General features: G+C 38.4%; 1 protein-coding gene across 1 annotated transcript in view; it reads left to right on the top strand.

Moving 5' to 3' along the window:
* Positions 1 to 13,691, top strand: part of KPNA1 (karyopherin subunit alpha 1) — a 52,787-nt gene that overhangs the window by 3,056 nt on the left and 36,040 nt on the right. The window contains exons 2-4 of the mRNA XM_052794436.1: positions 9,554 to 9,687; positions 12,083 to 12,190; positions 13,468 to 13,567. Coding sequence (XP_052650396.1) covers positions 9,559 to 9,687; positions 12,083 to 12,190; positions 13,468 to 13,567 — 337 coding nt within the window. The 5' untranslated portion in view covers positions 9,554 to 9,558. The remainder of the gene's footprint in view (positions 1 to 9,553; positions 9,688 to 12,082; positions 12,191 to 13,467; positions 13,568 to 13,691) is intronic.

Genomic DNA, 13,691 nt, shown 5'->3' with positions numbered 1-13,691 from the left:
AATGCCAGCAGTAGGATGCAAGGCCTGTAGAAATATCAGTACTTTTAAATTATTTTGAAGAAGGTAGAGGAACTCTGGAAGAACAGCAAAGGTAATTTTAAATGAAACACTCAGTGAAAACCTCTGCTAAATATAAAATCTGTAGAACAGTAGGACTGGAAATTATATTGTGCCACCTCATGAATATCTTGAACTGCCTTAAATGTTGTGCAGGCTTAATAACTCACTTTGAGGATAAAAAGTAGAGGTAGTCTAAGGTGGGTGACCGTCAGTAAATTTCCTTTCACCAGAATTGGTTTAAGAAGGGTATTAGTGGTAGGGGAGGGTATGAAAAAGTGGTAGGAAGTAATGATAGATTGGACATTGCGTTGTCACTTCTGTTGATCCGTTCATGTAAGACAGGAGTAAATGGAGTTCAGTGACATAAAAGAAATTTTAAATTGGTATAAAGTGAATACTTTCTTGAAACATAATTAATGCTTAGTGTCATGAGGAGGCAGAAGCTAAAAGCATTAGAATTGAAAGAAATATGACTGCGTTCCTGGGTGTATATAGAGGGTGAGTGTGCTGTAAGACTTAAGATTTAGCTAGTCACCAGTTGCTGAAAGCTTCCTTATGATCTAGAGTAATTATTTTCTCTTTTTCTATTTTTATTTGGTAGTTCAGAATGCTTGCCAGGCTCAGCAGGAGGATTCATATGTTCTGTGAGAAACTAACCAGTTTGACACACACAGATATTTATTTATTTTATTTTATTTTTTTACTGTCTGGGCATAAAGTTGAGATTATACATAAGCGGTATGCTGATTTCAGAAAGAAATATCCTGTGGCTAAACATCCTGAATGTATTTATATCCAAACAAGGCATTGTAAGCCTACCAAATCTAGTGCTAAGGTTATACTTGCAAGCAAATTCACCTGTTGATACATGAAAATGTCATTTTGGCAAACAAGCCACCTTTTGGTGGCACACAAACCACAGCTTACCTTTTAGTAAAGTCAGATAATAATGTGATTAGTATTAGACTGTTGTGATGTGTTTTTTGTCTGAAGGGGGATGAGATTGCCTCTTAAAGATGCAAGACTCCTTTGTGTAGCTTCCACATGATCACCTCTTTAACTGTCTACGTGTTCTCGTTTTACCTTTTTTTTTGTATTGAGAAATGATCAGAAAGGAAAAGAGATGTCTATGTGAATGTGCTGTGTGTTGGATTTGAGAGCATTTGGTAGGAGGGGTGCTAGGTGTAAATGGGATGAGGGAGGCAGAATGAGCATCTTCAAGCTTTAAAGTTCCTTTGGGTTTTGGCTTGATGCGGCTGATACATCAGTATTATGTGACTCTCTTGGTTGCTGATGTCCAAAGCTAGTATGAAATCAGTAGAATTTTGACTTACTGTTATTTTGTACTTTTGCACGCATCTTCCATAATGCTGAGTCACAGGAACCAATAAATTTGTTGAAGGCAAATTTGTCAACAGGGGAAACATGAGGTTGGTTTGGTTTCAGTGCCTTCTGATATTCATGAACCCAAACAAAAGTTGCTTGAAACTACACAGTCAATTAATAATTTAGTTTACTTTTAACCTAATTTGTTTTAAAGTGCCTCAGATTTCATATTTTCATGATATGAAATGCTGAAAGGTGCAGTCTTGTTCTCTTGTAAAGAATGTTTAGGACGTGTTAGGATGTTAGAAATGTTAGGATGATTTTTTTTCTGACAGATGATGGCTGTCAAATGAAGATGATGACTATCAAGTGATAGACATGACTGTTGTTTTTCAAATGGTCCGGTTTTTAGGTATGACCTTACAGAAAATATATTGTGGCTCAGCTCATTCTGTAAGTGCAGGGAAGCTGTGCTGTAACCTTAATCAAAATAGAAATGAATCTCTGCTGTAAAAGAAAAACAGCTTATGTTTTAGTTTGGCACACAGGAATAATTACTTCTGTTATTTTGTGTAGATGGGCAAGTTAATGTGAGGTTATTTTTTTTAATGTTAGTATAATCATGTGCAGCTGCAAAGTTTAATTCCCCATCACTAGGTGCTTTGTTTTATGACTTGTGGGAACTTTTTGGTTTCAGGTTGATTGTGGACTGTGGGATTATAGAAATCAGGGTGAGGTTTTTTCATTGAAACAGATTTATTGCACTGCAATGACTTTGAACGCAGTAAAGGAATTTTGTGTTTGCAGCTCAAATCAGAAAGGCTCAGTTAAATTTGAAGATGTTTTCCTTTTAAGTTGACCTGGCTTTTGAGAGTCAGTTTTTTTGGCCTTTTGCTCAAGTTAAAAGCTTTTTGGAACTTTGAAAGCTGTATCTGTTGCCTCATTAAGTCAAAATGGACCTTTAAAAAAATTGAAATCAAATCATCTTGGAAATATCTTTGTGATAGTAAAGGTACAGTGAAGTGCTAGATATACTGTGTATAATCTTTTATTGACACACACCTCCTCCAACCCCCCCGGGTAAAACTATTCTCCAATAAACCTTGTAAATGCATTACTACTTCATCTCTTCAGTGGTGTTTCTTCCAAAAAAAAAAAAAAAAGGAAAAAAAAAAAGCATAATCCTTTAACTTTTAAAAATTGATTTAAGTGCCTGGTTGTGTGGCTGTCAGTGTGCTTAATTAGTAGTACAGGCTGATGTGTCATCTCAGTTTAAGACAGCACCAAGTGTCAAGTAATTCTACTTCTGTTGGTGTTCTTTTTGCCGCAATTGACTTTTTGTTTTGTTTCTTTCTGTGTGTGTAAAAAAGTGTAAAAAAGGAAGGTCAGGGGCCTGACAAGCTGGTGTTGGCCTGATTTTAGGCATGTCTCAAAAAACCCCCAACTATTTTGTGTAAGCACAGAAGATCTTTCCAAATGTTACCTGGGGGTGTACTCAATTGACCCTTCAAGATTAGTAATTTTGTAGAAATACCTTTGATGTGGTGGTGGTTTATTTTTTTTTTTAACCACCTTTTCAGCCCTTTTTTCTTTTGTGGAAGATGAGGAGGTCACATTGTTGAAATGTGACATCCCTACAAACTTGACATCAGGTGTCCTCAACATTGTTCAGATAACACAGTCTATTTTCTTTTCTCCCTTTTTTTTTTTTTGCTTTTGAGCAACAGTCAATATTGAGGTTTTTAATTCATCTTGTAATATCACGTTCCATAATGTGCAAAACTGTCTGTCTTTTCAAGCCTTGCATTAATTGTCTTAAGTTTTAAGATTGTTCTCATTTTTAAGCAAGTACCAGTCTAACTTGCCGAGTGGCCTAGAGCTAGAACATGCCAAAGTTGCTACAGATTAGTTGGATTAGTACTTGGTTTGCTATTTCACAGGTTTATAAAGGTGCTAGAACAGAAACACTTGTGAATTAAGGCCTACTATTGGGCATGGAAAAAACCTAATAGGTCTAGTATGCCTGCAAAATAAAGCTGATTTGAAAGATACGGAGATGGGCAGCAATTCCATGAAGAAGTCCCCTTTTCTACTACCAGTTTTTGACAGAAAGTCCCTAAAAGTCTGAACCCTGTTTCAAGGCTATATATTCTCTCCATGTTTAGCTACGACTCTTATGTTACATTTGAAGCTCCTTTAATCTTCTGGCCTTTTGGGTAGCAGGAGGTGGTGGTTCTGTTTTTTCTCCATCGTTCTTGTGTGAGGGTTGCCCTAGGAGTGTGGGTCCCTGCTATTCTGCATAAACTGAAGTCTGTCATTCCTGCTGGTGAATGGCACTTGTGCCTGCTGCTGCAGCTTTCCCAAGCCACAGAAAATGAAATTCATGTGATCGTTTTGTTTCCTTGTTAGTGCTAGGTTTTGATATATGATCAGCAGAACTTACTTTGCAGGTCTTTACAAATACTGTAACTGTTAATTTCATAGTGGGGACATGCTTCCCAATCCCATTTTACAGCTAGAGAAAGTTAAGCAAAGGTTTTAGAAATCAGCTGTGTTGTGCTTGAACAATAGCTTTTTGTAGTTGAGATGGTTAAATATCCTTTCCTCTAGATGTCCTGAGCTTTACAAGAGTCTGAAGACATTTGAAATTAGAAAGTAACACCCCTGTCCCTTAGGTGATATGGGTGTTTCTACTGATGGGCATTCCCATAGACCCCTGTAATCCAGTATGCTTTGTCAAATAATTTTGCAAAAGAAGCAGATACAACCTCACCAAAATGTTTATCTGGTTAAGCTGGTTTTTGAAACAACAGGTGGTGGTAGTGAAGAGAGAAGTCAGGCTGCTGATTTTCTTTATTTCTTCCCTCAGATAACACTGTCAACAGTGTAGAGACTTGGTGGATGTGTTTTCATCTCTCTAGGATGATGGCAAATGTAGGATGTTGCTCTAGAAGTTTTTCCAGGGAAATAGCATTAATTCCAGGTCATATTTTTTATCATTCTACACCCTATATTATTAATGGTTTTATGATGAAGATCTTTCATTGTCTATCACCTTCAGGAAAGCTGACAGTTTACTTCCACAAGATTTAAATACTTCTGTTAGCATCCTGAACCTGTTGCCTTAGAATTGCCAAAAAGCAAATTAGAAGGACTTTCCAAAATGTGCACTTCATGGGGAAAAAACCAAACACATTTGTGGCCAAAATGTTGGATTGGTAGGGGGTGTGTTAATGAGAGTAATGAATGACTAAGTGCTGCTTTCAGGGTAGTTTTGTAAATTGGATAGGTTTTCTAGTCTCTCACTAAGAGTGTCAGAAGATGATGCGTCCTGTAATCAGAGCTCAGTGAATTGCTCAAACATCTGTCCAGGCTGTGCTGTAGGTATTTGGCGTGATGTCAAGAAGCATGATTGTGAGGAAACTTCAATTCTCTAGGAGGTCTAGAGTCCTACAGCAGAGCCAATAAACAAAAATCTCCTTGGAAGTAAGGGTTTTGTAGCGTAGCTGAACCATTTCTTACTTTGAATAATTCCAGCTTCTCTCAGTGCTTGGAGTTCCATCTATACAGTGCCATTTCCATCACGGGTTGTCCTTTCAGGGCCAACAGAGCCTCTCGTGTCTTTTCACTGTCTGGCAGCAGTCTAAAGGAGAGACAGCAGGTTGATGGTACACTAGAGCTCACAAGTATGCCTCCAGTGAGTCCTTGGCTCTGTTAGTTAGGAAATGTAGACTGGTAGTATGCTGGATCGTGGATCTTCAAGATAACTTTTTTTTATCACTTACACCTTTTCTCTTCAACCTCCTTGTCCGCCTTCATTTTCAAGTCTTCATCTTCTGATGTATTTCCATTGGAAGGTAGAATTTCTCATACAGGTCTACACTTCTGAAATACTTCTTTTTTTTTTCCGTATTCCCATCCCTAATTCCAAAGAAGGAAGGTTTGTCTCTAACAGTCTCCAATATCAGCAGTGTAGTTGGTAATCTTAGTTTCAGTCATCTGGCTTATATATACCGTTATGCAGGTCTTGATTTGTCAGGCCTTTATTTTTACATCTGGATACCTCTGACGTGTGGAATATCCAGGAGTATTAGTCACATGGCATTCCTTCTGGCAAAGCCCTTAAGTCTAGTAACAGTGATATCTGATTTAAGAAGGCAGGGAGTTCATATTTGTTCCTATCTAGATGATAGCTTGGGACAAGGTAGGTCATCACAGTAAGTGACTCTGCATTTCCCAGTGCCTCTGAATTTCTTTGACTTGATGAGCAAGGAGAAATGCGGTACTTTTCCTTTCTCCTAGAAATGTGTGCTTAGAACACATCCACATTTGGTAGGATACTTGTCTTGATCAGTGAAAAATTTGGGGATCATCATTTCCTTAGGGAAACGCAGACATTCAGGAATAGTTGGTGTTTTTAATTTTACTAAAAAAAATCATTTTTTCATGGCAGCCAAACTGAGGAGAGAAAGTGTCATATGGGGTTTGAGTGGTGCTGCTCAAAAACCTAAAGAATACACTATGAAAACACCTCACCAGGTTGCCAGAGGTTTTTATCTGTAGACAGGAGTATCCAAAAAATGTGGAAAATACTGTGCTATCTTTAGGGAAGAAAAGATGGGTAGAACATTTCCATGACAACCACCACAGATTTTCATGAGAAGTAGCATTAATTTTGATAGTGCAGAGAAGATCTGGGGTTTGCTCTTTGCTGTGAAGAAATTACCACAGGTGAACTTAAAGTGGCCATTGAAAGGTTTTCAGTTAAGCCACAACAAAGCTGTTGCAGATGAGTGAGGCAATTTGAAGTCGTTTTGTCTCTGTGGGTTAGTCTGGGGGAAAGGCTACATCCTGAAAAATGGAAGAGGAGATTTATAGCAAACAATCCTTGGACGACTGTAACAACTAACATAGGATTGTTATATTTTCAGTCCTAAAAAAATAATTTGTGTGCTCACACTGAATACATCTAAAGATGCTAGCAGTAGATGCGGGCTCAATGAAATTCTGGATGTGGTCATTGAATTTTTCACCAGTAGTTGGGGAACCAGTAAAAGAATGATGAAGAAAGAATTGATTTTAGGAGATATTGAGGACATTACAAAAGCTGCTTTTAGGAAAAAACCTTTGGATTTAATAGTTATACAGGTTAGATAGGCAGGTATATAAAATGGATATGTGGCTATGTGTTGGGATTTTGTTTATTTACTACCAGTGAGGGACTACTATGAAATAAATTACTGAATTCATTACTAGTTGAATTGGCAACTTCTCAGTGGTGAAGGGAGCTTAATTTTTTCACCTTTAATAGAAGAAACTGTCTTCCCAGTCATTCAATGGTAGGAATTTGTAGGAAGGCTTTATTCCCAGGTAAAACACAATACTCTATTTTGAAAGGATGTTAAGTGTACAGATTACTCAGAAAATAGGAGGAGTTAGTCAGCAAAGTGAGCTGTCTTGCAAGTCAGAAATGAGCGTAGCCAAAAGTTGCAGCTAAAGCTTATAAAGGGTGTAATAAATAATTCTTGTGAAGCCATTAGGTAGAGGGGTTCAGGTAAAGTCAGAGACTTTGAGTAAATCCTGTGCCTGTATTTTCAATAAATGAAATGATGATGTAAAGTACAATGGGAGAGGGCTAACAGAGCTATGAGAGGAAAGTGAAAGTTACTACCTTAAAGTCAGAAGCAAAATTAATTGAAAGAAATCAATATGCAAGTTAGGGGATGAGGGGAAACTAGGTAAGTACAATAAGGAAGAATACGCTAAGGAAACTTGCTGATGGTGAAGTTGGATGGTGTCATTGATGTTTAGAAACACTGGAACATCATACAGAGGGGGCTACATAATAGAAATGAGATGAAATCCAGTGTTAAGAAACGAAGATGTTCCCTGTCGAGGATTTCTTTAAATGAAGAACTTTTAGGGATTGAAAGTGAAGGTGTGAATTGACCACAGGAGCTGTCAAAGTCCTGAAATCTCAAATAAAGGCAAATATAATTTTGTGAGTTTGAGAAGATGTGTTTCAGACAAAAATGGAGAATTATTAATAACATCACGGAAGGCCTGAGATCTTATCTGGGCTGTTGTGTATGCCCGTGCTTGTTCATGTTGAAAGGCAGATTGACTAGAGTGGCTGCAAAGCTGTTTTCCTGTTAGGCATGTCCTGTTAGCTCATGGTTGTCCATCTGGTGTTTGAGTTCATTTTGCTAATTCTAAAATATATCAAATATTTCTTTCAAAATGTTTTAGAAACAAAAGAAATTTTGTATTCTGAGTATTTGTTAGCCTGAATTTCTTTTTACAGTTAAAACCCAGGGCTTCCTCAGATAGTTCGTATGTTTAATATACAGGTAGTAGTCACTTAAACTAAAAAGGGGAAGAAAATGTTATTGTCAAGCATATTGTAAGAAACATTAACACTTTAAGCTCAGACACCTAAACACAGGAAGAAAGGGGTCTCTAAGCTGTTAAGAATGACGTAGGGAACTTCTCATGTTCTGAGATTTATCTTTTTGTAGGACCTTTGTTTAAAAAAAAAAAAAAAAAAGCCATTTCAGGAAGAGCCTTTTCAGCAGAATTAGGCTGCTGAATTACTTACCTATATGCTCAGGCTTTTATGGTGCGTTCAGTGCAATCTGTGACTGATCTTGAATACAGTAGTTTTATGTCCCTTAACAGTTTTTTAAATCTCAGTTGACAGAATACAGTAACGCTTGAAGTGATGCCCAAAATGTCTTCTGTGAAAGTCAGTTCTGATCATCAGAATTCTTACAAACGATTGTCAGGTAGCAGCAACTTAAAAAGAGGCTCTAATAAGAAGCACATTTGGGTATCCTCTTTTTTTTTAAAAATCTCTTAAAACTCCTTATGCTAACTGAAAGAAGAGGAGGTTAAAGTAGACTTGATTATATGTTTGATGTATTTTAAATAGGAAACCTAAGCTTTTGAGAGTCTGTATGCACTCATGTTGCTCCATTTTAAAGTAAAAAGTGCACAGGAGATCATTTATCACCTGGTGATTCTGTGCTTACGGAATCTGAGGTAGGTAGGATATTTAATACAACATGTTAGGGCATTTGAAAGAGACCTTTAAAAGCCCTGTAGAGTAGCTTTTTATATAACATAGTTTCCTAAATTTTGTATTACAGAGCTGCAGATATTTACAACATATTGGAGATTCTGCATCTGTATGAAAATGCATGGAAATACTGAGGTGTTTAGAATTTGGTTCCCAACCTTTTTTGAATTTAAAGGGGGGATGTAAGGAAGGAAGTAGCAGCAGAATGGAGCACTAAGAGTAGAGACCTGATCCGCAGCCCATTGATTTAAGGGGTGCGTGGTCTTTCCACACAGTTTTATAGCTATTGTTTTATCCTAAGTAACTCCAAAGTGCAGCATTGTACATGTGAAAATCATCATGGGTAGCTCTAAATGCTGATCCACTGAGTTACGTAAGACAGACAGTACTTGGAAGTCATAGACTGAAAAAAGGCCCCTCCGCATAAACAGTGGCAGGATTAGAGGCTGGGGGTGGAGAGGAGGGGAAGAATAGCACTGCTTTCTTTGCAGGAGTGAGCATTTTCAGTGGTTAAACCATCCTCACCCAACATTTCTCGTTCCATTTCATTTTTCTTGGAGGCCTTGTCTGAATAGAAGGAACACAGGGTTGTGTTGAGTTAACTTAAAGAGTGGATTTGGAGTGCAAAAAAGCCCCTGTACTGACTTGCAAAGTGAATTAAGCTAAAAAGCAGCTAAGGGCCCCTTCACTTCTGAGTGAAGACAGGGGAATATAATTAGTTTGGCTAATTCCCTGTGTGGAGAAATGTTAAGATTTATTAGTGCAGTTTTCTTTTTAGCCCAGGCTGTATACTCTGCCTTATAGATCTCAGTTCTTTCTTAATAAAATATTAAATTTATTCATGCCTTGCAGTCTCTGAGAGTAAAATAAAAGTTTGTTGGTCTGATGTGAAGAACTGGCACACTGAAGTGACAATTCTGTGAAATTTTGCTTTACACCTTCTGAGTTATTGGAAGTCAGGTGACGGGATATAGGGAGGGCAGTGGCTGGAAGTGCATGGCTACAGAGATTTAAGAGATGGAGACAATATAAAATGTTATGTTGAAGAGTAATTCTTTTCTGATTTCTCTTTTTAATTGCATTGTAAAGGAACCATGACGACCTCAGGAAAAGAGAATTTCCGACTGAAGAGCTACAAGAACAAATCTCTAAACCCTGATGAGATGCGTCGCAGGCGGGAGGAAGAGGGTCTTCAGCTACGGAAGCAAAAGAGAGAGGAACAGGTACTGTGCTACAGTTGCGATAACTGTAATCGGTCCTTAAACAGTCTTGTCTTACACTGTCTCTGGCTCTTTGCTTCTCCCAAGCCCTTTCTTAGTTGTTCCTGCCCTGCCAAATTCATGCATAGTCAGTCTGAAATGAGTCACTTGCAGAATTTACTGCCTCTTCTGCAGGCTCTACAAAACCTCAGGGTGAGCGCTCCTCATTCACTCAAGTGTAAGATTGGCCGGAGCAGCTTAAAGATGATTTGAACAAAGCTGTCTGACCTTGCACTGAAAGTGATTGAGGAACTCCTGTTTTGTTTTTTGTTTATGGTTTTTTGTTTGTTTGGGGTTTTTTTTTCCTTGCTACCTGAGTTGTGGTGGCTATAATCTCTGTTCAAAGAGTGGCAAGCTGGGGTGAAATGGAAGGAAGCACTGTGGCTAGAATAGAAGGAGGAGAAGGTCTGAGCAAGTCCTTATAAGTTGCAGTAATGATTTTCTTGAGGGGAGAAATAATTTGCTGACTAATTCTTCTCAGTTTTCTGTCTTTAAGTTTCAGTTCATGTATGAATTTACAAAAGTTCATACTATGTTTATGCCTATAAGGCTGGTACCTTGAGTAGTGGATTTAGTATGTATTGCAGGCAAAATGGTTGAGAAAAATGCTTGGAAACGAAGCTTCTCTACCTGCTCATGTCTTGCTAGTTCTTACTACTTCATTCACATTGTAAAGTGGCAGGCGCTCTGCAGGTTTAATCAGGAAATGGCAGCAGTGACAAGACATGATGAAAACCATCTTCTGATAAAAACAGGTAGCACTGAACAGTTCTTCCTTTTGTTCTTAGTTGTGTTCATTGGAAGCTTTAAGGGATTGGTTCGATTTCAAACAAAGTTATAACAAAGCCTTTTTCATCAATGTTGAGGTTTTTGGAGTTAGAATGAAGACAGTAATATGGTTGTGTTTGGAATGGTAGGTCAAGTTTGTAATCTGTTCTGTTTAATACTGTTTTCACTGTGTCAATACCAGATGCTTTCAAGGAAAGGCAGGGGAGAGTTTCTGAGAGGAAATTGCAATACTTGTTGATTTTGCTCAGTATCTACAGGTAGCATTTCCAGACCTCTGGTAGTGCAGACTGTCGTCGGTCTTACTTGTAAAGCTGTTACTAAATTAGGAAAACCATGAGTCATTTTCTGTCTTATCTGTGCCTCTGACCTCCCTTGGACCCAATTACCACAGGCTTGCTAGACAAAGTATGTGGCAGTATTTCCTTCTGTTAAGGAAAACTGTTAGTCTTAACTGGACAAACAGTGGAGCAGAAGTAGAGTTGCAAGCAGAGTCTGCAGCTCTACAATTTCAGACCTTCTACAGGTACTTCTCTTTTATGTATTCGGCACATAGCTCATTGAAGTTTGTTTAAATTCCCTGGTTTTTTGGTGTTTGTTTGGGTTTGGTGTTTGGTGTGTTTTCTTTTTTTTTTTTTTTTTTTTTTAGCAGAACAACCCCACAAAAACAACCTCAGGCCTCTGAATTTTCACATAACTTGGCAATGTATAAATTTTGGTTTAAGGCTGTATTTGAGCACATGTTTGAGCTTGAGTGGGCACATCATACAGTAGCTTAGAAGGAATAGCATTCCATAAGGATGCCTATCACTGACCTAGGGTTGCTATAGACTTAGCAGTTTTGCATACTGTTTTCTCCTCATGTTCTCTGGAGAGAAGAGTGACAGCAGGTCTGTGTCAGGCCTCTGTCTTGCCTGTCTGCAGCGGTGCAAATCTGACATGGCTCAATGCTGGAGTCTTGCTTCCTGAACTCAACAGGCCAAGCTGCACCCCCAAAGCCATCTTGTCATTGCTAATGTTTCTTCCGATGAGACAGCTGGATTAAGGGGAGAAGCTGCAGCCTCTCTAGCTCTCCTCATGACATCTCAAACTGAATACCTTCTCCAAGTGGTAGCAATCAAATTCTGTTCATCCCAGTATAATTTCAGTCCCATATGGTCATCCTCCAAAGCCCTCTCTTTGCCACCGTAACTCAATTATCCCAGCCTCTGCAGGTGTTCTACAAAGATCTGTTATATACAGCAATTTTTCAGGTCTTTAAGGCCCAGCATCCTCTGCAAGAAAGCAATTGTCTGGAAGCTAGAGATAGCTCGTAGATGGAGGGGGAATGTGAAGAAGAGAAGGGAATATCAGTGAGAATGTTTCAGAAATTTTGGGAAACAATATTCTAGCACATTGCTGTTTTTGTTTACTCCATGAGTAGCTAAACTTTCTCCATTTACTGTCAGGAGTCCTATAGCCAGTATACTAGCTTCTTTCAGGTGATAGCATATGTCATTTTTACTGCAGCCTAATGTGACATGCTCTGTATATATTGGCTATATAATATATATTAAATACTTTCTCTCTTTAGTTGTTTAAACGCCGAAATGTTGCAACAGCTGAGGAGGAAGCAGAAGAGGAAGTGATGTCAGATGGTGGCTTCCATGAGGCTCAGATGAACAACATGGAGATGACTTCTGTAAGTGATGAGAAAGAAATACAGTGTTTGCTGAAACTGGGCAGGCCTGTTGTGCAGTGACTTGAGGGGAATGGAATTCCGGAAGAATGTGAAGAGTGGCATTCAAAGAGCTTATGGATAGCTCTTAAACACCTGCCTCAGTGAACTGCCCGGAAACAGATTACATGAGAAAGAATGTTACGGGTTGAGTGAGTGGTTGCTCAGTGGATATGCTTTCAAGAAAATTAAATAAAATGTCATTGTTCCAGGCAAGCTGATTACTTCCTGGTTTTGATGTTCACCATTATGGATGATTTTTTCAACTGTTGCCCAGAGTTGTTGGGGTTTTTTAATCTGAAATTCATAATGCTTGAAATGTGAAAATGCAAACCAGGCAATGTGTTACTGCAGTTTACAAAGTAAAAAGGGGCTCAGTGGAAATCTTTGTTAGTGGACTTTCAAGCAGCACCATTTTTAGCTAGGGTGTTGGAAACACAGCTAGGCCTAGCTTATCTTGCCGCATGTATCCTTAAACTCCTTTCCAAGCTGGAATTTCATCCTACAGAAAAAACTTTTAGTGGAAATTAGGCTTTTCTGCTTTCTCCCTGTTGCTTTACCACTTCTTTCTCTCCCTGGAAAGAAAAATGGTAAGGGATTCGGGCTGTAACAGAGAGGTTTAAGGAAAGTGCAGTCCTCACTGAAAAGTCTGACTACTGATCTTCACACTTGTGTCTGTATTCAGAGTATGCCAATGATGTTTTCATAGAAATCGGGCTGGGCTTGGTGTCTGTTGGTGGTTATACCAGCCTTGAAAATTACTGAGAAACAGAGACATGCCTATAAACAATGTGATAGATCACTAATAGAATATATTGGTTTACTCTTCAAGATAGTCTTTAAATGCCAGACAAGTCCTAAATACCATTTAATCATTTGTGTGGAAGCTTACATGAAGTGACTAGATGGTAAAAAGTAAGGAAAGGGGCCTATCTAATTGAGATAGATACTACCATTATACAGTTTACTATTTTAAATATCATTAATTTCAGGGTCTTAACGGTTGGAGCTGTTAGCTGTTACAGACAAATCTACACTTAAGAATGATGCTGCTTATGTAGATGTACATGTATGATGACTCATTTGTTGTCCATAATGGACTTATCTTGGTTTTTACTCAATAAGAGATAAACCTGATACCACTTTAACAAATGTTGTAACCTTTTTACCACTAATCCCAGGTTTTGTTTTCCCTCTTGCTCTCTATCACTCTCATTCTGTCTCCCCCACCTGAATCCTAGAGTGCAGTCATCACCTCTGATATGATTGAGATGATTTTCTCCAATAGTCCAGAACAGCAGCTTTCAGCCACCCAGAAGTTCCGAAAGCTTCTTTCTAAAGGTAAGGGCTGAAATTACTTGGAAAAAAATGTAGAAGCGTCCCTGGCATATGTTTTTACTTTGACAGCAATAAAGATTGAGTTTCATACACAGATTTCTGGATGAAGCTCTGTTTTGCAAAATGT

This window comes from Harpia harpyja, chromosome 8 (assembly GCF_026419915.1).
Source record: "Harpia harpyja isolate bHarHar1 chromosome 8, bHarHar1 primary haplotype, whole genome shotgun sequence".
Lineage (NCBI taxonomy): Eukaryota > Metazoa > Chordata > Aves > Accipitriformes > Accipitridae > Harpia > Harpia harpyja.
Note: the sequence above shows the minus strand (reverse complement) of the source record. Positions and strands in the feature narration are given on the sequence as shown.